The sequence below is a fragment of the Rhinichthys klamathensis genome, unplaced genomic scaffold (assembly GCF_029890125.1).
Source record: "Rhinichthys klamathensis goyatoka isolate OS25496 unplaced genomic scaffold, OSU_Roscu_1.1 h1tg000459l_1, whole genome shotgun sequence".
NCBI classification, from domain to species: Eukaryota; Metazoa; Chordata; class Actinopteri; order Cypriniformes; family Leuciscidae; genus Rhinichthys; species Rhinichthys klamathensis.
Window position 1 is genome coordinate 276,088 of NW_026606949.1, and position 25,870 is coordinate 301,957.

Below are 25,870 nucleotides of genomic sequence, written 5' to 3' on the forward strand. Positions count from 1 at the left end.
GATATGTCAGGGGAGTGTTGCCGCTGTAGGAGGTGTGCGGCGAAAGCAATGTTCAAGGAGCAACATAGAAACATACTCACATTAGTGCTGTTGCCAGGGAGATTGATAGTCCCCGTAGAAACTGTCTCTGGCAGTAATCAAGGATGTGATGTTCCCGCATGCTAGAACAACACTGAAATCACAGAGGGCTCAGAAACACAGCATTATCCTGCTACAGTGACGCTTGTCTGTGGGCTGGAGTCAGTTGAGGATGCTGCAGGGACGGGGGGATTTCATTCCTTTACTGATTCGCTTCAGATGCGCTTGTTCTGGGATGCTCAGACATATGACAATTCATAATGACTAGAAATCATTAGGCAGCTTCTTTATTTATAGGCTGTTTATAGTTCATGCATGGTGGTAAATTAGTGTTTTTTTAAGCAGATTTGTGTCTTGTTTTTCAGTAAAAAAAAAGCCGAGCCTTCCTAAAACCACAAAATTCGCTTGAAATGCAAAATTGTGTAAAATATTAAGATTTTTTTTTCTGAGACTATATTAGGTTTATTTTTCTTACTTCACTGGAAAAGTGTATCTTCCTCTTCTTCTTCACTGTTGTCGTCTTCATCATCATCTTTTCCGTCTTCTTAATTATATACTTCGCCTTCTTCATCTTCTTTGTCTTCATCTTCTTCTTCATCCTCCTCATCATCTTTGTCTACTGTACTTTGTCCTTCTTTTTTGTCTTCTTCATCCTCTTCGTAGTCTTCGTCTACTTTGTCTTCTTCTTCGTCTCCATCGTCTTCTTAATCTTTGTCATCTTCTTAGCTTTCCTATTATTACATTTAAAACATGGAAAATAATTTTATAATGTGGTTAAAAAAATACCTATTTTAACACATTTTTTTATATATTTCTTATGCAAATTATCAGTCAAATTTTATATCCTCGATTCTCGAATAAAAAAGTAATTAAAATAAAATGTTATTTTATATATTTCAGACTTTCTCTATTGTCTTATATGGATGTTTAGATATATTTGATGAAAAAACAAATATTTTGTGCAGTGCATGCATTCTTTAAGCACATTTGCATTTTGCTTTTGGGAGCAAAAACTTATTTTGTTTTTCATTGATATGTAGCAATTAAAACACTACTTCTCAAACATGCTCAGTTAATCCTTTGTTAAAAGTCTTAATTAAATGAAGCTCTAAATAAATATCCTAGACCTTTAAACACATCAATAATCGTAATAGCTGATATGCAATTATTTGTTATGTCATGGCTCAAGTTGATAGATGAATGAAGGGGGCTAAGAGGATGCGATAGATTGGAGGGGTCTAATTATCCTTGAGCAGATGGCAGCCCTCCAGAGGTCAATAGACTAGATGGGTCGTTTGATTAGACACATGATGCAGAAATCACTAAATATCCCACAATGTTTAGGGGCCATGCGGAAAATCAACAAAGCCAATGAGTTCATGAGGGCACGTGTTTCATGCATGCTTAACATTAATCTTGATCTTCATGGCACACTGGTGGTGTATTTTAAAGTTACAGTCACATTTATTGATTTTATGGCATGAACGAGTGCATAACAGCATTTGAAGAATGACAGAATAAGGGGAAAAAAAGTCCATATCTAGCAGATTCTGCTAAACTGCCCAGCTTTTATTGCTCAGATGTTTCTCATTCATATTTCAGGTGATGTAATAGAGTTGATTTCCTTAAGAATCAATTTCTTGTTAAGTCTGATGATTAGTTTAAACATTTTTAAATGGGGACTTTACAATTGGCAAAGTGGCCTTTCAATAAAACGTGACTGCCTACACAGCAGAAAGGTGAAACGAATTTAAATCGGTGCAACCTGACTAGAGAAAACAGAGGTAGCCAAATAGGTAGGAAAAAACCAACGCATTCTCATCCTTTGGCGTCATATAGGTGACACCATATGACATTTCGTCGAAATCTCACGCACATGGCATCCTTTAGCGTCAATATAACACGCACTGTTATGGGTAGGTTTAGGTCTGGGGTAGGGTACGGTTATGACGCCTTGGGATCTGCGTCTCATATTGATGCTAAAGGATGCCATGTGCGTAAGATTTCGACGAAATGTCCAAAGCATCACATGTATAATGCCAAAGGATGAGAACGGGCTGGAAAAAACCCATGATGCACTGGGCATGTTGCCATCCAAGGCCACTCCCACCTTCCAGAGTCAAATAACTCCTCGCTTTAGTAGGAAATAATTCTTAGCAAACTTTTAGTCATAATGGTGTCAACTTTTCCCGGGTGCAAGAAGTCAAAGAGTAAACATTTAGCGGAAGTGAGTTATTTTCGGTTTCCAGTGAAGGATCCAGCGTGTTGTAGAATAAAGGTTGCAAAGCAACGTAAATTTGGAGAGAACACTGCGACGGAAAATCGTCAAAATTGTTGTCAACATTTTCAAACTGGATGACTGTTTTAGGCCCAAACTAGGGGGGAAATTTAAAGAAACTGCCGTTCTGTCAGTTCCGCCCAACCATCCGAAGCAAAGCCGTCGCGTACAGGTCAAAAAGATTTTGCCATAGTGTTCAGTTATAAACTTACCCTTACAATAACTGTTTTGTTAATAACCCTCTGTTTATCCGACTGTCCGTGGGCGGGGATACAAAAATGCGAAAGAACAGTCTGTAGTTTTCACGAATGCCTTGGAGCTGTCAAAAGTCCACCAGATGATGCATTTTGCTAACTAATAAACGTGAATGTAACATGGAGAACGGGTAAACATTGCTCATTTACATACCGACAATGTAATAATACAAAGTGGGTTGAAATTCTGTGAAATTACAGATGTAACATGAATGTGTTAGCTCAGAAAAGTTAATCTTGGAGGAATTCGAGGAGAAACATGTGGAAAGCAGGAGAGATGTTGTAGAGACAGTTTTGATTGGGCACTTGATGGTCATCTAAAATGGTTCCAAATATTCACATTTTCTCAACTTTTGTGTGCATGACAAAACCCCTAGTGTCTGTCTTCTACGTCCTAGTGATGCACCATCCCCTTTAAATTTAATGTATTGGCAACATCGTTCTAGAGTGAAGATGTAGAACATCTCTTGTGCAGAATTGTCACATGCTGAAAAAACTCATTCTCTTTTTTTTTTTTTTTGTAGGCTGACAGACAGCAGCTGCAGTGGTTGACTAAAGATTTGTTTGTAGTGTGAATGTTTTTTTTATTTACTGTGTGGCTGGAGTCACTGTAAATGCAATTGATGCTCCGAAAAACATCTCACCTTTATAGAAAACTACATTTCACAGCTTTTGCTTACAGCTATAATATTCCATAATTAGAACACGAGCCACATTGGAGCACGAGCGCAGTGCACCTGTTTTTCTAGCTCTAGCTCTGCTTCTCTCTACAATGCGGTAGTGAGCCCACACACCGGTCTGTGTCGAGCCTGTGTGAGCCGTCTCAGTCCTCACGCTTCATTAGCCTTGGCCAGTGACAGCTTCCTGTGCAAAGCAGAAGGCCGGAAACCATGGGCGTCACTTTGTTTTAAAAAGTACAGCGGAGTGGGGTGGGTGTGCGCAGACGTGCTGATTTTAATGTGGTGACGGGTTAGTTCATGGATATTATGTTATGTGCCAACAATAACATAATAAACATTCACATGTGTTATATTGATCCAGAGATTAAGCCTGTAGAGACTGTATAATAAATAATCAATTTGAACATTATTAGAAATGTCCAATAAATCGTCCAAACAACAATATCAGAAGCACATTAAGTGCAATGGCACATTTAAGTGTTAGCAGATATTAATCAGACATACTCTAATGACTTCTAGTTGACATGTTTTTGCAAAGTTACATATAGTTAGTAGAAGTAGTGTCTAAAGTGGACCATCAAAATAAAGTGTTGTCGTATTTAATCCTAATGGTGGTGTTTGAGGAGAGATCCCCTGATATGATTGTAAAGCGCTTTGGGTGTACCGTAGTACACATGAAAGCGCTATATAAATGCCTCATTCATTCCTCCATTCATTCATTCTATATAAAAACAATGAAATCACATTTTCACACTTTTGCATAATTGTACAAACTCACAGTACAGTTTGATTGGAAATGATGCACAAAAATACTATTATTTTCCCTTCACTTTTCTTCAATCTTATCACTCTCACATATCTGATATTTCTTCAAATCAAGTTAATTTCAACATATCCAACGGTATCTCACGACCAATTTGTACGAATTCGTACGAGTGATTTAAAAGGTGTCTAATTCGTACTAATTCATACGACCTCACTCGTACGAATTTGTACGATTTGTCTAAACCCACGTGATGGGTAGGTTTAGGGGCGGGGTCAGGGGTAGGTCATTCGTACGAATTCATATGAATTTGGTAACTCGTAAAATATGTACGAATTAGCAGAAATCGTACGAAATAGTACGAGTGAGGTTGTATGAATTAGTACGAATTAGCCACCTCGTAAAATTCGTAAGAATTGCCGTGAGATCGGGCTGACATATCAAGTTCTTCACTGACATTGTTATACAAGTGCATGAACTTTTAGAGAAAAAAAAACTTTATTAGAGGCAATTTTGAGACAAAATGCGTTTGAAAAGTAGCAAAACCTCTTTGTTTAAGGCATGGTAAAATGTTTCTAAGGCTGTTTTAATGTAACACAAAATCTGTTAGTTTGAATAAAAATCAAATCATGAACTGGAAATGATGAACTAAAATGCATTAAGTAATACAATTTATAACTTGAATGCAATGTAAGTCGCTTTTGAAAAAAAAAAAAACGCGTCTCCCAACAGCATAAATGTAAATGTGCCTGTAGTTGAAGAAACCCATGCACGCTTGTCGAGTATGTTTCCGCTCTAAGAGCTTTTGCAGTGGTTGTATTCCTCCTCTTTGCTTTCTGTTGATTATCAGTGTCATCCTTTGCTTGTTTATGTTTGTGAGATGTCAGGCCCCCCGGGCAGACCCATCGGACGCAGAATGACACTAGGAGGAAGGGCCGTTTTGGGCCCCGGTGGAAAGGAATACAGTAAAGCAAAGCATTTCACCAGAACTCCCTCACGGAGCCCTGCACTCTGACAGCCGAGCGCGCTCATTTTAACCTCGCGCAAACACTTCGCTTATTCTGAATGTATCTTCACGACTGAGGGAGTCGGAGCTCGTGGCTCCTTCTGACAGCTGGTAGGAAAGGGAGGGAGCGTTAAATGGCTGCCATGGCGGATCCGGTGCCTGCTGTGCAGAACCTTATTTTGGCATTTACTTGTCAGGCATATACAAACACAGAGAACACACCTGGACAGAAATAGCAATAGTTTGTTTGTCCAGAATGAATTTTGTGTTGGATTCACTAAAAGCAGGTTTCTTGAAACGACCTTACGAACCTTTCAACACATCCTTGTAATCTGTGTTCTTGTATTCCTCCCGTCCGACATTGGGCCTGAAATGAAAGGACCGTCTGCTAATTGTAAGAATTGAACAACTGTTCCCTCACTGAATGTGTAAAATTACAGAAGTCTAATACAGTACAGGTCTTTGGCTGTACGTTCATTGTTACCACAATATATTTTGTCCATGCGTCATATTGCCAATCAAAACATACATTCGTATCTATGGAATCATTTTTTTTTTTGCAATTCTTAAAGGGATAATTCACCCCTTTAAGAGAAAAATGTACTCACCCTCATGCCATCACTTATGTATATGACTTTAACATACAGTATAATAGGTCCAATAACAGATCCCTGGGGTACCCCACATGTAAATGAAACAAAGTCACCAAACTTCCCTGATCTGTTAGTAAGATCCTAATTGAACCACTTTAAAAACCCTCCAATGGATCCCAAGCAGAGCTCTGTGATGGACTGGCCATCTATTCAGGGTGCTTTCCCCTGCCTCTGGCCTAAGAAACTGGGATAGGCTCCAGCCCTATGACTTGGAAAGGTCGTATTAGGAATGGATGAGATGGATCCCAACCACGTTATATTAATGAGAATCACATGGTCTGTTGTATAAAATTCTGCACTCAAGTCCAATAAAACCAGGGCTGCCGAATTACCTGAATCTCTGATTATACGAAGATCGTGTACAACTCTGAGCCACCCTAAAACCAGATTGAAATGTATTCTAGGACCTCATTCTTTCCTAAAAATGACAGTGACAGAACTACCTTTTTCTACAATCTTTGATATGCAATATTCCAATCTATTGTCATACACTCATAAGACGATAGACTGGAAGCAATGATTTATATCGCTCTGTGGGGTTTTTCAAGCGTCAACCGAGCAGCAGCCATTCAGTGGCATTATATGGCCTCACAGAGATGGATTATTTTCCTAAAAATCTTCGCTTTTGTTTATCTGAAGAAAGAAAGGAATCGGGAATGGCATGAGTGTGGGTAAAAAAATGAGAGAATTTTCATTTTTGGGTCAACTTTCCCTTTAAACTTTTCATCCAAGAATGCTAACATTATTTGAGATTAAAAAATAAATGGATGACTGGCTTTTAGATATCTGACCATGGCTCATTTTTTCAGTGTTTTTTTCTTTTCTTTTATAACTTCCCAAGTCCACTGGCCTTTTTAACACCTTTCTTAATGACTGGTAGCTTTCCTACACTGGCTTTATGGGTGGCCGGTGATGCAGCTCAAGCAACATCCTTATTAGTACAATAAGGTTAATTGGTGTGCGATGCCATTGAGCAAATTCCATTTTCTGTTGTAACCTTGGAGGATTTTTCATCCTGCTCACAAAATGGACGTGTCACGCTGATGGCTGAATACCGCAGCTGAATTAGTCGGTGCAAAGGTATAATCATAAATCTGATTCGAATTCGTAATAAAAAAAGTCTGTCCGTCAGGAAAATAGTGTGATCATTAGTGGTTGTCTTTTCAATTTTCCATTTAAGTTCTGCAGACTGGCTTGAAAAAGACTTTTTTACATGCAATTTGGACACACTATTTTTTCATCATTTCCAGATAAACAGTCTGCAAGATAAGACATTGGTTGGTTTGAACAAACTAGAAGCCTTATTTGCACCTTAGATTATTTTTCGCAATGTAGATTATTTTATCCGGCTGAATAAAGGCAGATCCAATTATCAGGCTGTGTAATGCTTGAAGAAGCATAAATGCAATTGAGGTAGTTGGTATATCTATTCAAATACATATATCACTCTGGGAAACAGACAGATTAGTATGAATATGGCAGCTTCATTATAGTTCACATTATAGTTCTGTAAATAATCTACACCTTTATCATGTTCATATTCTGTCTTGTAACTGGTTTAAAAAGTCATACAATATATTATTTATGTTTGAATTGAACAGTTTGACTATAAAGTGTTACAGCTAACAATATATGTTTAGTTATGAGTCAACTCAAAACACAAACTGCGTTTGGCAGACATTTTTATCCAAAGGTACTTCCATTGCATTCAAGCTACACTTTTTTTTACCATTTATGCATTCCCTTTGTGCAATTTATGAATCTGACCCATGACCTTGGCATTGCTATCAAGAAAGATATGCAATTTAATTCAAAGTGGTCAAAAAAATGATTACTTTTTCAAGTTGGAATAGTAGAGCTGCACAATTCTGGATTAATTGAGAATCACATTCTTGTTTTTTTGTTTCTTTTGTTTTTCCAATAGACATCACGATTCTCAATTGATTTTGAATTGACAGTTTGGTTGCTACCGTAGACATCAGTGTTTATATCCAAACTATAAATGTTTTTATCCCAGTACTTCTTATTTTTAGTATGTACGTTTATTTATTGAGGTTATTTAGTCTAATGTGTCTCTGAATGCTGTAAATTCCCTTCTTGTTTGCTCAAACACTTCTCATTGTGCTCACCACCCATGAAGATTAACAATTTGTTTTCCATGCATCACTGCAGTGTGTGTGTCCAGAGCTCATCATCACAACAGAGATCGGCCTTCTGTGAGTCTGAACGCACAAACAACACACGTACAACACAAACAGTCTATTCCACAGAGGCCTGAACCGGCTGTTGCCTTATTGTCCTTGATCATCTGTATCTTCAATAGCGATGGACAGAGTCCCTCACAATCCAGCCTGTTGCTGAGTAGCGGATTTGGCAAGATTGGTGCTTCCCAGCTGTATTTTCTGGAGCCAAATGCAGCATATTACAGATATGAGCTCAAGTGTCCATTATCTCTAATTAGATGGACCGTACGGGGGAGACACAAACAGCCACTTTGGAAATTATGGTGTTGACCCTGACGCAGAATGACATTAGGAGGTCATATTATCTTGAACTGCTTGATAAGGTGAGTGTGATGTTTGTTAAAATGGCTTACAAACAGAAATAAACTGTTTATGTAAACCACTTAACCCTTTAAAGATGATTTTTCCAATGTTTAGCTTGCTTGCATTTGATTAAGAAATGAAACATTGTATCAAGCTGAAAAAAGGAGGGTGATAAAAGTCTTTTTAATGAACTGAAAAAAGAACTGAGAGACAAAACTGGCCAAGCTTCGCTATAAAGACAAGATGGAGGATGGAGTTCATAGTCCAGACCCTGCTTCCTTTGAAGAGCAGCTAAACACTTTTTACGCCAGGTTTAATTGGACTAATCCCGGGAATGACTGGGACCAGATTGATATCAGTAGTGCCTCTACACCAATCAGTGTGGATGAGCAAAGGGTTGTTTCCATCCTTTCAATTACAGCCAAGGAAAGCTCCTGGTCCAGATGGACTTGAGGGCCACATGTTGAAAGAGAGCTCGGCCCAACTAGGTGGGATGGTGACTCAGCTCTTCTGCACTGAACACAGTGTATGTACCTAGAGCATGGAAGGAGACAACCATTATTCCTGTTCCTAAAAAAAAAAAAACATGTCAAGGAGATGACAAATTTTAGACCTGTGGTACTCACCTCGATTCTTTGCAAGTGTATGGATAAGGTGGTGGCGGGAGAGCTTACCACCAACGTAGCCGAGTGTCTGGACCCGCTCCAGTTTGCCTATAAGCCAAAACGGGGAGTTGAGGATGCCAGCTTATCTCTCTTGGATACAGTGACTGGACACCTGGACCTTCCGAACTCATTTGTTAGGATTTTATGGCAGGGCAGGTAGTGGAACAAGCTGAGACCTTCACATATTTGGGCACTGATATTGATAGGCATCTATCCTTTACTCAGCATGTGAATAGCGTCTATAAAAAGGCTAAACAGCGCTTATTTCTTTTGAGAAGGTTGAAGGGTTTTAATGTAAGACAGAATATCTTGACAGCAGTGTATCATTCTCTTGTTGAATCAGTTATGACCTTTAATATTGCATCCTGGTTTCATTTTCCTTCTGCTGAAAACAAGAAAAAAAAAAAATCCAGAGTAATCAAACAGGCATCTAACATTATTGAGGCCCCGCAGATTCAACTTGTAGATGTCTATAACTGTGCAGTAAAGAGGAAAGCAGTCTCCATCATTGCTGACCCCTCTCATCCTCTGTCCCGCTCTCTTCAGTTACTGCCATCAGGTTTCCGCTTTAGAGCTCATTTGGCCAAAAAGAAAGCTTACAGGAACTCTTTTATTCCAACTGCAATTTCTATTTTAAATAAGACCAAATAGTTTTATTAGTATACTGTATTTAAGCTTTTGTTTATTTATTTACATATTTGTAAGGTACTTTCTTTGGATTAGTTGTGTTTTGTGATGTGTGGGTAACACTTTACAATAAGGTTCATTAGTTAACATTAGTAAATGCATTAATTAACATGAACTAACGATGAGCAATACATTTGTTACAGTGTTTATTAATCTTTGTTAATGCTAGTTAATAAAGATACAGCTGTTCATTGTTTGTTCATGTTAGTTCACAGTGCATTATCTAATGTTAACTAAAACAACCTTTGATTTTAATAACGTATTAGTAAATGTTGGAATTAATATTAACTAAGATTAATTAATGCGGAAGAAGTGTTCATTCTTAGTACATGTTAACTAATGTTAACTAATGAACCTTATTGTAAAGTGTTACCAATGTTTTTTTTATTATTATTTGAATATAAATTTTGAATTCTTGCTTCTAGTGTTTTATATCAAATGATTTTCAGATATGTTACAGATGGGCAGTTGTTTTGAAAACAGACCTCTTGCTCTCTTTTGCAAGCTGATGTCACAATGGATAAAAGTCTCAGTGTTGCTTGGCAATAGTTTTTGTCCTTTCAGATGGATGCACCCTTGTTCATGCTCGACAGTGACCACAAAAAAATACAAATAAAAATGGACACATAAATCACACTTAAAAATGTATGACTGTAATTTGCAGTGGGTAATGAAATACCAAAGCAAGTGGCGTCTGCATAATAACTTGATATCATGTTGACATTCATCACCTTTAACTATGGACATGATCCACTACTTGTCTTTATTCTGAACGTTATATCTCATTTGAAATCTAACAAACTTGTTTTTGGGAACTTTTTGACTTTTTTTGTTATCTATTGAAATGGATTGTGTGTGTGTGTGTGTGTGTGTGTGTGTGTGTGTGTGTGTGTGTGTGTGTGTGTGTGTGTGTGTGTGTGTGTGTGTGTGTGTGTGTGTGTGTGTGTGTGTGTGTGTGTGTGTGTGTGTGTGTGTGTGTGTGTGTGTGTGTGTGTAAATTCTAGCCAAAATATAGTGTTCCAATATTATTTCAGAACTGCTTCATGAGGGGGGGAAATCAGTTATACATGATATACAACAATAAATCTAAAGTATGCAAGTATAATGTAATGTGTATAAGCCACACTGTAACCTATCGTCATTTCAAAGACGCGCTCAAGAATACTTAGCCTCACTTTTTTTCTTAGGGAAATGCTCTGAATGGGCGACGCATGTCTCCTTTTCCCACCAGAAGAGGGCAATCCGATGCATAGCACTTGCAAAAGAAGGTTAAGCAATGACTGCACCAGTGTTGAGAGCAACCACACTCACACACTCCTCTTAAAAACCTGCTTCTGTATTTGACAGATGTTCGGAGAAAGAATGGCGAACTGAATGTGGCTTACAGGACGATCTCTGAGCTCCCGTAAGATCAGCAGATATCAGGAATACATCACTCATCCTGCGCACAGCTTCTTAATTTTTTTTTTTTTTTTTTTACAGGACATAAGAAATATGTTTGCATCCCTCGCTAGGTTTTCTTCCTAGCTGTGCACCTTACCGAACATCCGATGGTGCGCTTTTGCGCAAATCTCTCCAAACTTTCCAATCAAGTGGAGGATATTGTAATGTGAAGGATATCGCTGATACGCATACGCACGCTCTGGGAATGATCTTTTTGGACGTTCTCGTATAAGTAAACCTCAATGTTTGTCCCTTACGCTGGGAAGAGCTCTTAGAATTTCTCCGTTGTTCACTTGGACATGTTGCGCAGCGGCGCAACTGCGGGATTGAAATAACGCTGCTGTTGCTGGAGTTTTCCGAACCTCGCCAACATCTCGGGCACCGCAGCTTTGGGCAGGTGCTTCTTTCTGAGTGTGTTTGAAGACGGTGCCATGCGGAGTCTGGAATCGCACATCGAAGGGCTGTAAAACCTGCAAAAAAAAACCCCGCGACATTTACGCAGAGATGGGTATGTTTCCGTTGATTTGCATGGCTCTAAATAAATCCATACATTTAGTAAGGTTGGCTTTTTGGATGCAGTTGACAGTACAGTGACGATATGAGGTGTATATAAAAGAAACCTGCGCTTCACATCATAAGATCGTTTCTTAAAATAGCTTTGCTGCGGGTTTTATAAGAGTGTGTATGTGTTTAAGGCAAATGCTTGAAGCATCTTTGAGCATGTCCTTGATAGCACGCAACTTTCATCATGCATACCTGTGAAGACATCATATTGACCAGCATTTATTGCAGCATATTACATTTCGCGTGGGTGTTGTGCTTGTATATGATCAACAGGCTGTCTCTCTGTCAGATGTTTTTTTTTGTTTTTTTGTTTTTTTTGCCCTGACTGGATTCTCGGAAGCCCATATTCTCATGGATAACTCGCTTCTGTTGGAGAGAATAGGTGCTGCCTTATATGTGTTCTTGTGTATCAGACTTCAGTAAAAGCAAATCTCATTTTAGGAATATAGCACTTTATAATTCACTATATGGGATACAAATAACTACATTTATTTAGTAAAGAACAGGTAAAATCTGCAGTGTGATGTCAGTTATTGCATCCTTCAGGAGAAAGACTTTGATTGATGCTTCAGAGCAAAAGATGCTGTCATAGTGGAAAGCAGTGATTTACTGTTTGGTTTTATGCAGTCATTCATGTTGCTTGGAGTGCATATGCCTTATTGTAGTCTCTTAACTGTTGCTTGTTTTGCTGGCTCCTTCTTTCTGTTGAAATTTCAGGAAAGAAAGAATATCCTTCCATTAGATGCCTTTAAAATCATTCTGTAATTATTGAGAGCACAGATGGTTGTCCCCATCATAAATAATCATAATCAGATCATAAATAATACCCCGCCCCCTTCCTTTTCCAGTCATCGCCCTGCATGGAAGAGTCATTCATTCAATATGGCTTAATGAAATGAAACGATGCTAAAAGCAAAAAGGGAAGTGTGTAAGAGTGAATAGGCTCGTATTCAGAATATGAGGATTGTCATCATAATGGCTTGATGTCGTAGTGTCTTTATGGCTGTTTACTGTGCAGATGATGTAGGTGGATGTTCACTTCTGCGCCTCACAGGTGTGCTGTTCGCTCAACTCGCTCAGCTCAGCCTTATTCTGCTGACATTTATTATATCGACTGCTAAGAGTAAAGCTTGATAACATAATTAAACACATTTAGCAGAAATGTTTGGATGAGCCTCACAATGAAAGGTAGTTCTCATTGTAACCTATAGAGTGCATTATAAATGATTAACATGACACTGTTTTCTGTTAAGGGATGAATACATATTTTCACTCTCTCCCTGAATGCAGGGCTCGGGACACCCCAAACATGGGTCTTAAAGCAATATACTCCCAGACTATTACAATATGTCACTCTGAAAAAGACAAACGGTCAGAAGAGAGATATGTTGCGTAAAGAAAATGAAGCATATTTTTAAAGCTATTAAAATTGATTGCATCATAACAATTTAGCACCCCAACTCGATTCTCATTATACCTTAAAGTGTAAAAAATAATAAGCAAAACATATTCTGATTGCTGTAATACAGTATTGAAAATCATCCTGTGAGGACAGTTTTTTTTTTTTTACAATCAGCATCATTTTAGTTCAATCCAACAACTATAATTGTTGCAAATGTCTAAATAATATATATTTTTGTTACAGTAATGTGATTTTTTAATAATAGTAATAGTTAATAATTCGTTTTTCTGGGTACTCAATACAGTAAGAAACTGACTGTGCTTAATGGTCATAAAAGTCAAGTCAAATCAAGTCACCTTTATTCATATGGCGCTTTATACTAAACATATGTTTCAAAGCAGCTTTACAGTGATAACAGGAAAATTATTCAATGATGCAAACAGAGTTCATTTCGGCTGTACAGCAGATCTAATAGAAAGTCATTTCAGTGTTGATTCAGTTCCATTGTAAAGAATATCAATTATTAAATTAGTTAATTTCATCTATAAAGCAGTTCTGCAGAATACAGTGATGTCATTGTCCAGCTCATTTCAGATCTCATAATATTGAGAAAAGTTTAAATGAAAAAAAGTATGCAATGAAAACAATATTTCATTATTTTCTTTATTTCATTATTTATTATATATATATATATATATATATATATATATATATATATATATATATATATATATATATATATGTGTGTGTGTGTATATATATATTATTTATTTATTTAATAACGAATTATTATAATTTAATAAACAATTTATTAATTAAATAATTTTGTATCCATCATTTAATTTCAAATGTTTTTAAGTTATATTCTAGATTTTCTTTTGATTTTTGATAGTGTGAGATTTAATCTTTGTAAATGTGTTTATTTTGTTTTTAAAGCAGTATCTGCACTGTGAATGCAGTGTGTGGAAGACAAATAAATGCAATAATATTAACCAGAATTTAACTCTCATGTCAGTGACATGTTATGTTGCAGTATCTGTCACTCGGTTATGATACCATTGTCCCACGCTGGCACACTTAAACAAGCTGTAAAGTAATATTATAATAGCACAGCATGAAGAACAACTACTTACTGTCATATTCATGTTAAGTACCTCAGTGCAATATTACAGCGCTACATAAAGGATAAGACCCAAAGCTAATTCCTCAATCCCCCTCCTCTCGTTCTCTCTACCTGTCTCGCGTTACTCACGTGTCTTGCCACAGCACACTGAAAGACATCTGGACACATCAAATGTCCCTTATTAAATGCCTAAGAGCTTTCCCAGGTAATAGAGTGGAGAGGGTGTCAAAACAGATAACTGGAGGGAGAGAGAGAGAGACAGAAACATGTCAGTGAATGAGAAATGGATGCAGGAAGTCTGTGTCTTGGTCTTGATTGCCAAAAAAGGGGAAGACAGTTTCTCGGTTATGACCTGTGCTGTCAGGGGAAATTAAAATGTGGGTAATGGAGATATCATTAAGTTTGATAGGAGGAATAATAGTAAAAAAAATCTTTAGATGTGAAATCTCTTTTGTGACTGTTGCACGTGGGCTCCTATTTGAATGTGATGGGATTACTTCAGAGCTGTTCAATTTTGTGTCAGATTATCTTTGTGTGAGATTAGCACTGCTGTTTTGGGATTATGCTTTTCCTGCTCGCACAGAAACAAATCACAGATGGGATTAGAGTGGAAAAGTTGGCCACCGTTACTGTGGTATTTTCTGCAGGGCTCTGTCGATGCTGTGTGTACTTTAAGTTATGGTTGTAGTTTATTGTATGCAGTGAAAGTAATTGCATGAGAGAGTGCATAATCTTGACATAACAGATCAAACCCTTCTACAAAGAGGACAATTGTGTTGCTCAGATATTGCTCTTTCATAGTTTAGGATTCCTAGATAATGCTATACGAGAAAATAAGATCACTGTTGTATCTCACTTATTTCTCTTAGGCAGCAATGACATGGAGTGGAAAGCAAATGAAGATTTTTGATGAAGTGTTATGATGTTTCTCCTGAGATGAAGACCTATCATCTGTTTCCTGTAGAGTTTCAAAAGAGAAAGATATTCTCAATGAAAGATACCATCAGAACCAAATTATCTGAGCTGTGACAAATTTTATAGCAAGCTTTTTTTTTTTCAGTGGTTTCTCTAAACTTGTTTAGACACAAATGAGTTATCAAATGAATGTGTATAGTAGCTCAGACCATTTGACCTTGGGCGATTTGATGAGAAATGCTTGAGATTGACATTTGATTGCAGACGTATTTTATTTAAAGCTGCAGTTCGTAGTTTTTCCTCTTTGTCGCCATCTCTGTGCGAAATCTGCAATTGCAGTTATTCGTGGAATTATCAACTTTAAACTCTAAACAATGCTGGGTTGTTTTAACCCAAATTTGGGTCAAATATGGACAAACCCAAATGTTGGGTTAAAAATGTCATTTAAAATTGTAACCCAACTTCAACTTTCACTTTCAACTGTAAATTTTTTTAACCCAACATTTGGGTTTGCAGTCTCTTTGCAGTTTGCAGTTTGCAGATGTTGCAGTCTCTTTTTTTCTGTAGCCACTCCGAAGTCCGAACGAAGTCTTTTACATTTTACAACGTGTGAATCTCCAGTAATCACTGGTGATTGTCGTTTGAACCTTTCTGGATCCGCCATCAAATTGATAAGTTTATAATTATATCAAGTGATGTGAGAAAAGGCTATAAATCTCCGCCTCCAGCATCCTCACACGCAATATACCACATACTAGCCGAGACTCCTTCTTTATGTGTACAGATGTGTGTGTACAGATGTGACGTAATGACGCAAAGACATGCTCGAATCTCCCACGGAAATCCACCAGTACCACTGGAATTAAAAACATTATTACAAGCTTACCGTTTTGAATCGAGCTAAGGCAAGCAGAGAGTTTTGAACACTGTTATGTACTTGCTCAAAAAATTATTTTGGATCATTTTTAACCCAACAAAAGTATGCAGCTTTTAATACAGTATACATTGAATTGAGATTACTGAGGTCTTTTCCCTCAGGATTAAAACCTGAGAAGCTGGAGAGACTTTGTACACCATGTCATTCCCTTGCTGCGTAAGAAAAACAATTGAGATATTAAAGGGATCTCATTTAGATTTTTCTTTCCCATGGGTATCTAGCATCCAGCCTGTGAGATTGCTTTTAGCACAGAAAAGGCTTTGCAGAAACTGCGGTTTTGAGATCTGGATATGTGGACGCGTTTTAATGTTGGTGGCGTGATGAATGAGTTTTAAGATCAAGGGCTGGTTTACACGCACTATTTGACTGCATCTTGGCTGCCGTTCCTTTATCGTGATGAATTGGATGCAGGAAGGTGGGGGAGGCCAAGATGCACTTATGCTATCATGCATATATGCAGCGAAAGACAAATTAAGTGGAGGTTTTCAGGTTTGCTCTTTTTGTACGTAAAGCGTGACTCATGAGGGTGACTCCAGCCGTTACGCTGTGAGAGTTAATTAAAACTTTGAGAATTTGCATGCAAACCCTATTGGCTTGTACAGTTGCTCCTTGTGTCCTTGCGTACTTTTGCATAACTTCATTTGATCTTGCCCAAGGTGTTCTGTGTAACTGGTAATATTGCAGAGACTAAATTGATTTACCTGTCCCTCTTTTTCTAATTAGGCTGTTCTTGCCCTCCCAAGCGACATGTGGACAATTTTAAGGGCTAGAATGCTTTACAAAAAGTGTGTTCCGGGTTGTCTATTGGATTTTTCACATGTTAAAACCCACCTACGAACATCCTAGCAACCACATAGCAACATGGCAAAAACACTCTATGAACACTTCTATGAAGCTCAAAGTAGGTCATACTTTACTTTATGTAGCACTACATTCTCATTTACAATCAGCGGTAACATTGACTTTGATTAGGAATATTTTTACTCGAGTAAAATCACTGGGAAATAGGCCTTAAGTTGTGTAACCATAAACCTCGGCTACTTTGCACTGTAACACATTTACTTTAGACTATTCACAAGAAGATTAGGGACTGTGTTTTTCTCTGATTATTTCAAATGAATTCAATGGCAATTTGCAATGCCACACAGAACTGATTGTTCTGCAGATAACAGGTTGTTCAGCCGGCCTACGCTCTGTCTTCAAGACTATTAGATTAGCCTTTTTCATTCAATTGACCTACACAAAATGTTTCGATTAGATCTGGATCTGGAGGCTGGTAAACAGTGGTCAGGCTGGATGATTCAAATGCATTGCTGATCACCATTGTACATTTATACAATTACTTTTATATTTACTCAATAGTTGTAATATAATTAAAGATTCATATGGTACAGCTTTGTGCTGGCCACTCGAGATAAACCAATAATTTCCTGTTTTTGCTCCAAGAACAGCAGAGAAAATGCTGTTATAACCTTTGGCACACCCTTAGCTGGAAAAAAGCTTAATTTCTGCCTAAATTGAGGATAAAGCATAAAGAGACACTGAGCCAGCCAAGGAGGGAATGGAAATTTTCACTGTCCTTTATTGATCGTCAAAGATGTTTTCATTTATTTTAAATATTTTACATCCTGTATTTTTTTTCCCTTAAAATAGCAATTTTGTCTCTCTTATTATTTGCAGTATGAAACTCATATTTCTTCTTGGGAATACAAAAGGAGAATTACTTTGCTGGTCACTGTTTTCCATGCAATTACATTGAATAGGGACTGACACTTTCAAGCTTCAAACAGAACCAAAAGCACTATAAACGTATCACAAAAGTAGTCTGACTTATGAACTATATTCATATGATAGCTTTGTGTGATGAAAGGACCTAGATTTACATCATTATTCACTAATTATCTTTTTCTCCAGTGAGCTGTTAACCTCTGCGACCGGCTCATTGAGTCAGTTATTTGAGTTTGAGAACCACATCGGTCCAATTTCTGAACAAATCGTTTGAATCACAAACTATTCAGACCATTCATTTTGGAACTGGATTAACCGATTCATTTGACTCAAAATAATGATTCACTCATCACTCAATCACTACTTCTCTCATTAACAGACCAAAGGACTGTTCCTCACGTAATTATCCAGCTATTGTATAAGTCATTTGAACAAGAAGTCCCTTTTTTTGGCTTCAGTCCTCATTTTATATTCAAATAAATTTAATATAAAGTCAAATGGTTTTGGAATACTGTAATGGCAACTGAAGTACTTTAAGATTTTGGTACAGAATGATAAAGCACAATTGATCAGTTAGTATTTTCTAGCAATGGATTTTTGATTGTATCATTGTTTCAATTAGAGAACAAGACAATCACAAGGACATGCAGGCATCACTCAGCTCTCTCTCTCTCTCTCTCTCTCTCTCTCTCTCTCTCTCTCTCTCTCTCTCTCTCTCTCTCTCTCTCTCTCTCTCTCTTCTGTACTATTGTGATACTTGAGTCTTTATTTTTATCTGTAGCTTACCTTAATTGACACAGTAGTCTTCTTATCAGAAAATGTTCCATGACTTTTGTATGTAGTATGTGTTGATATCATACTGTGAACAATGAACATAGAGAACAGTATTCTCTTACCTCAACAGTCCGGTTTCTCTATCAGAGAGTATTTATTGGAGCCAATGTGTAATTATGGTTATTGAAGACATTCCCTAAGGGGAATGTTTTACTCTATTAAAATTACTCTAAGCTCTTTCAGTTGCTTCAAGGTAAAGGTGTATATTTGCTTTCTTTTTTAATTAAAGTACATGAAATAAGCATGGAAAATCAATTGACACTGGCATCTTTTAAGAATGCCAGAAGAACAATTTGCATAATAATCACATTTAATGTAAAATGAAAAGAAGTTAAATAAAATTCTGACTTGAAGCAAGACAAGTAAGTTCATACTTTCCTCCTCCGTACAAAATTTGATTCAGTAGACATTGGCTATGTAATTTGATAACCTACTTTTTGCAAACTGTGTAGCGGGACTAATTAAGTATTTACTAATCCTTGTAAGCAAGTTATCAGTTTTTGACTAAACGCAAAATGGCAGACTAGGATCAGAATTGACTGAATCATGGCTTATCCCTTCTTTCTTTCTGTGTTTAATGCAGGATCCCTGGTCAGATCCCGCTGGCTGATGATCCCCCTGCTCGTGCAGGCCTGGCTATTGGCTTCCCAAGGCAGAGTCCGAGAGAAACCATGTCCCCGAAGCTGCCGCTGCGATGGCAAAATAGTGTATTGCGAGTCAAATGCCTTCCGTGATGTGCCAAAGAATGTTTCCGTGGGATGCCAGGGCCTCTCTCTGCGTTACAACAGCTTGGTGAACCTCAGGGCTGGTCAGTTTTCCAGCCTCAGCCAGTTGGTCTGGCTGTACCTAGACCACAACTACATCAATGCAGTGGACAAACAAGCCTTTCAGGGTGTTCGAAGACTGAAGGAGTTGATTCTCAGCTCCAACAAGATCACACATTTGGAAAACAACACGTTCCATTCGATCCCCAATTTACGCAATCTGGACCTCTCTTACAATAAACTCCAAGTCCTGCAGCCGAATCAGTTCCAAGGCTTGCGCAAACTTTTGAGTCTCCACGTCAGATCGAATTCCCTAAAGACGGTTCCCATGCGAGTGTTTCAGGATTGTCGAAACCTAGAGTTCCTTGATTTGGGCTACAATAGACTGCGAAGTCTCACCCGTAATGCATTTGCGGGACTTCTCAAGCTGACTGAGTTACACTTGGAGCACAACCAATTCTCAAAGATCAATTTTTCTCATTTCCCAAGGCTGAACAACCTCCGTGCTTTGTATCTGCAGTGGAATCGGATAAAGTCAATAACCCAGGGAATTACATGGACATGGACCTCTTTGCAAAAGCTGGATCTCTCTGGGAATGACCTGCAAGTGTTGGATTCAAGCATCTTCCAGTGTCTCCCTAACTTGCAGACTCTTAATCTGGACTCCAATAAGCTAAGCAACGTGTCTCAAGAGGCCATATCAGCTTGGATTTCTCTTACTACCATCAGCCTTGCAGGAAACATTTGGGAATGCAGCCCCAGCTTATGCCCCCTTGTAGGCTGGCTAAGAAACTTCAAGGGGAACAAGGAGACCACAATGATTTGTGCTGGACCAAAGGAGGTTCAGGGTGAGAAAGTCATCGAGGCTGTTGACACACATGGCATCTGTAAGACAACCCCCACCACTTACCTACCGATCTCCTCCACTGTAAGCTCCCCATCCAAACCTGGACGTTTCCCCCTGCCCACCATGTTCAGGGTGAATGAGAAAATAACTCGCAAAAACCCTGTTGCGCCTTCCCCGACAGCTGCTTCCCCACCCATCCCTGAGCAGGACTTTGAGCATGTTTCCTTCCACAAGATAATAGCCGGCAGTGTTGCCCTCTTTTTATCCGTGGCCATGATCTTGCTAGTGATCTACGTCTCCTGGAAGCGTTATCCCAGCAGCATGAAGCAACTGCAGCAGCATTCCATGGTGAGAAAACGCCGGAAAAAGGCACGGGAGACAGAGCGCACCCTCAGCTCCCCACTTCAGGAATATTATGTGGACTACAAACCCACAAACTCTGAGACCATGGACGTACTGGTCAATGGGACAGGACCCTGTACCTACACCATCTCCGGCTCCCGAGAATGTGAGGTATGATCCGTCGCCCTCCTAAATCCCATTACCACTGCGGGGAACAAGAGGTAAATGTCCAGTCGATGTGAGGCAAAAAAATGTGTTGTCTCCCCCCTTTTCCGCTGCTAGCTGTTCCCCTCTAATGGGTAGGAAACATGGGTCAGTGCATGGCAACTTGAGTCCTATGTTCTCAGGCTGTAATCAAAGATTTATTTACTTCTTTTACCTCAGGTATAGTAAGATAAAACATCCTCAAGCCAAAAACACCTTGTTATATATCAAACAGCAGCACTGGTTTGGGGAATTGTTACTCTCTACAGGCTTAAAGCAAAACATTGTGTGCTGTTTTTAAAATACACCACTGATTGGCTACAAAAAAATCATGTAGTTTTAAAGTTTCAAGTCTCTGTGCATTGCTCCTTTCCTATCCTCTGTGTGTTTTTACATTATTATCAACATACAACACCCCAGGCAAATGGCTGTTGAGTCAAATTAATTGTGGTGGCCTGCTTTTTTAAAGAAAAGAGACCGAAAAAGACATTGATGAAATGTGAGAGCTAATATATTTGTCTGGTTCCTAGATAAATATTTGCCTCATTTTGGACTCAGTGGTTTTGGTAGCGATGACCAGATTATTGAAGGGTTGGAGAGATTTTCCTTAATCATGCACTTTGTCAGACAAATCAGCTGTTCAGGACATAATTAAAGGTACACATCGCTAATCCTTACGTAATCCGCCACATGGCTACTCGTGGATGCTAGACATTTGTCTTGCAAATGCATCCCATAATTTATGCAGTGTCATGCGTTCTCCGCAATAAATATGATAAGGCACAGGTCCAGACATGGGGAAAATAAACGTAAAGCCTTTTGGCATGAAATAGCTAATCAGGGGAGTCAGGGTATGCAAACAATACATATTACATTTCTATTCTAGCAGCCATAGAACAGCAAAAGCAAAGGCAATCTTCATGGTAGGTCTAATTATGCATGGCTTTCAGCAAAGGTCATCTTGAGTATCATCTCCATCACATTTCCAGAAATGTTAGAACAAGGTTGAGATCCGTTGGGTGCCTAACTTGTGGGACAGACATCATTTTGTCTTGGATTGTTGATTCAGTAGATTGTAGGTAAATTTGTATGGCAGTTAAATTCCCATTGTAAGTAATGAGCAAGCCCAAGGGATGTATTTCAACAGTTCTAAAATGTGATAAAGCTGGTTTCCATTTAGTTGTGCAAAGGAAGCAATAACAAGGAGTTTGTCCTGTGAAACAAGGTCAGAGGAAATAATTGTCGACGTGAATTAATGAAATTCACAAATGGATGGAATTTACAAGTGTTTGACTAAGAGGCTAAGCGATTTGTTTGGAAGTGCTATGGTGATTGTCTTTGCTTTTGTACCAATAACTTTTAATATTTCATATTAGTGGTTGAATCTAAAATGTAAACAAGGTGCTGTGCTTTTCCACTTGTGTATTGTTGCTGTGTTGATTAATTTGCTTTATGATCTTTTTGTTGTTAGTATCCATCATGTCCTTTGCCCCCTTTGTTGCTCCTGTTGATGTGTTTTTTCAGCCTTTTGACAATTGTGATTGAATTTTTTTGTCCGTAAATGAAAACTGCAGAACTAAACCCTGCATTTTAGCAAGTCACCCTTACCACTATGTGTAACAGTGATATTGGGTGATTTGTGTGAATGACCTTTTGTGAAGCATGTGTTTTCCCTATTGCTAAGAACCCAAAAGGGAAAGCATATCATTTAATGTACAGTATTATGTATTCTGCATAATGCTAGGATACAGGTAATTATGGTTTTCAGAGATGTACAGGACTGGAAGAACATAGATTCATAGATGCAAGCAGAGTCGTTAAGTAAAGTGCTGAGGCTTTTTTTCATGGTGCGTTTCATGCTATACACAGCAGAAAACATGTGAAATGCACAATTCATTTCTTTTTTATCTTTTGCAATATAGGCTTTTATGAAGCTCCAAAGTGAATCACCATTGTTTGAAATAAGATGTCCTATACATAGTGACAGACACACAAACATTTCCTTTTGAGTAAATCTGACTGAATCCTGATGATTTTAGAATTTAGCTACAGTTTGAGATTCATTAATATTGGGATGTAAATTCCTTAATCTGGAATATTTGGTTACATCCTTGTGCAATGGGAATATACACTCACCGGCCACTTTATTAGGTACCCCATGCTAGTAACGGGTTGGACCCCCTTTTGCCTTCAGAACTGCCTCAATTCTTCGTGGCATAGATTCAACAAGGTGCTGGAAGCATTCCTCAGGGAGTTTGGTCCATATTGACATGATGGCATCACACAGTTGCCGCAGATTTGTCGGCTGCACATCCATGATGCGAATCTCCCGTTCCACCACATCCCAAAGATGCTCTATTGGGTTGAGATCTGGTGACTGTGGAGGCCATTTTAGTACAGTGAACTCATAGTCATGTTCAAGAAACCAATTTGAAATGATTAGAGCTTTGTGACATGGTGGAAGTAGCCATCAGAGGATGGGTACATGGTGGCCATAAAGGGATGGACATGGTCAGAAACAATGCTCAGGTAGGCCGTGGCATTTAAACGATGCCCAATTGGCACTAAGGGGCCTAAAGTGTGCCAGGAAAACATCCCCCACACCATTACACCACCACCACCAGCCTGCACAGTGGTAACAAGGCATGATGGTTCCATGTTCTCATTCTGTTTACGCCAAATTCTGACTCTAACATCTGAATGTCTCAACAGAAACCGAGACTCATCAGACCAGGCAACATTTTTCCAGTCTTCAACTGTTCAATTTTGGTGAGCTCTTGCAAATTGTAGCCTCTTTTTCCTATTTGTAGTGGAGATGAGTGGTACCCGGTGGAGTCTTCTGCTGTTGTAGCCCATCCGCCTCAAGGTTGTGCGTGTTGTGGCTTCACAAACGCTTTGCTGCATACCTCGGTTGTAACGAGTGGTTATTTCAGTCACTGTTGCCCTTCTATCAGCTCGAACCAGTCTGGCCATTCTCCTCTGACCTCTGGCATCAACAAGGCATTTCCGCCCACAGAACTGCCGCTCACTGGATGTTTTTTCTTTTTCGGACCATTCTCTGTAAACCCTAGAGATGGTTGTGCGTGAAAATCCCAGTAGATTAGCAGTTTCTGAAATACTCAGACCAGCCCTTCTGGCACCAACAATCATGCCACGTTCAAAGTCACTCAAATCAACTTTCTTCCCCATACTGATGCTCGGTTTGAACTGCAGGAGATTGTCTTGACCATGTCTACATGCCTAAATGCACTGAGTTGCCGCCATGTGATTGGCTGCTTAGAAATTAAGTGTTAACGAGCAGTTGGACAGGTGTACCTAATAAAGTGGCCGGTGAGTGTATAATCAATATCAATATTTATAGTCTGTCTAACTCTATGGGCCCTATTCTACCGATCTAAGCGCATGGTCTAAATCGCACGGCGCAAGCGCACTTAGGGTGAGGCGAGTCCGAATCCGAATCTTGGAAACAGGAAAAATGGTCAGCGCATGGTCTAAAAGGGTTGTCTCTATTCTCTTAATGAGTAATGGGTGTGTTTTGGGCTTTATGTGCAATAAACCAATCAGAGTCTCATCTCCCATTCCCTTTAAAAGCCAGTTGCATTCGCGCCATGGCGGATTCGCTATTTACATGACGGAATTTGATAGTGGAAAGACTGAACGCTTTTCCAGAGAGGAAGTGGATCTGCTCGTGCGCGAGGTAAAAGCAAGCAGACCATCTACGGGACAAGCCGGATTCCACCATATCTACACAATAATAATCTTTTACATTTGAATCCTTTCATTTTTAATATTTGTGTGCTGCTGTGTGTGTAATAAGCAGAGTGTTCACAGAGTGGACCTGCCTATAGGCGCGCATTACTAACGCGCTCTTTAAATAACAAAAAAATATTGCGGCATTGACTTTAGACCAGGTTTCAGTTGGTCAATAGCACAATCTATTTCAGTTGCCTCAAAATAGCAACACGCCAAAAACGCGCCTGAACACACCTTGTTTTCAGACCCGCACGCCCATGGGCGAACAGATGAGCGCAAATGCATTTGCAGGACGTGAAAATGATAACTGTGTCAGGCTGAAACTAGTAAAAAAAAGACTTGCGTCCCGCATAGGCGCTGCATTGAACCGGTTGTATGATAGGGCCCTATATCTCTCTCTTTAATCGTGCAGTTGCTCTCCTTCTTGAGTTAGATGAGTCCCTGGCAGCTTTTTGTTGACAAGGCAGAACCACAGGAAGTCCAGGCAGTTGGCCATTACTGAAGCCCCTTGTTGTGAGCAGTCAGGCTGCCCATATTTACAGCAAGAAGGACGGTGATTCTATCTCGGAAAATTGGAAGTGTCAAAGAGCGAGATCAGAGACATAAAGCTATGGCTGTCAGAAAGCAATTTTTATCGAACGGTGATAACCTGTGACCTACTGTGACCATGGTCAGAGGCATTGCTCACACACACACAGATACACAGAAGAGAAAAGGTGTAGAAAAAGACTGAATGTGAACTTTGCGCTGACATTACTGTGTGATTGACGACTGGACTCTCTTCTACACTCACAGCGATAGATCTGTTTGAATGGGCAGAGAATAACAGATGAAGGACGCAGGGTCTTGTTCCATTTTGAAATGAATGCTTTGCACAATCAATATTTGGAAATGTGATTTTTCACGTCTTTTGTAAATTGATGATGTACATTTCAGTTGTAATTTAGCACAAATGAGGAGCTTGACAGCCCCTGGTCACTATATGCAGAAAAGGTCTACATTCTGCCTGACATCTCCTTTTATGTTCCATGGAAGAAAGAAAAAAGTCTAGCAGAATTGAAACGTAATGATATTTTTACTCATTCACCATAATTTTTTTGGTGTAGTTTCTTTGCAGTATTGCTGTGAATCCCTTTGACACTTCTGGTAATGATGTAAGTAAGTTTCAAATGTAACTAACTCACTTCAAGTCCACTATGATCATTTTTTGGCCAGATCAAAAATGTGAGGATGAAAAAAAAGAATAGTTTGATCTTACAACTTCCTATCTGTCATTGCAGATGTATTAATGAGCAATTCGTTATGTGTAACGGCACTGTGAAATCCCTGCCTAATCATTGTGACCACGTTTTGGCGTTTCTCCAGAAGCAGAGATACTGTAAAAAGCCAGTGGGCTTTGGCAGC

General features: G+C 38.9%; 1 protein-coding gene across 3 annotated transcripts in view; it reads left to right on the plus strand.

Moving 5' to 3' along the window:
• Positions 1–25,870, plus strand: part of LOC130071773 (leucine-rich repeat transmembrane neuronal protein 4) — a 268,346-nt gene that overhangs the window by 115,789 nt on the left and 126,687 nt on the right. The window contains exons 1-2 of one of the 3 annotated variants that reach the window (XM_056236642.1): positions 10,852–11,561; positions 19,140–20,680. In XM_056236642.1, the coding sequence (XP_056092617.1) occupies positions 11,558–11,561; positions 19,140–20,680 (1,545 nt within the window). In that variant the 5' untranslated portion in view covers positions 10,852–11,557. Of the gene's footprint in view, positions 1–10,851; positions 11,562–19,139; positions 20,731–25,870 lie in introns of those variants that run through there. The other 2 variants (XM_056236644.1, XM_056236641.1) reach the window with 2 other exon arrangements.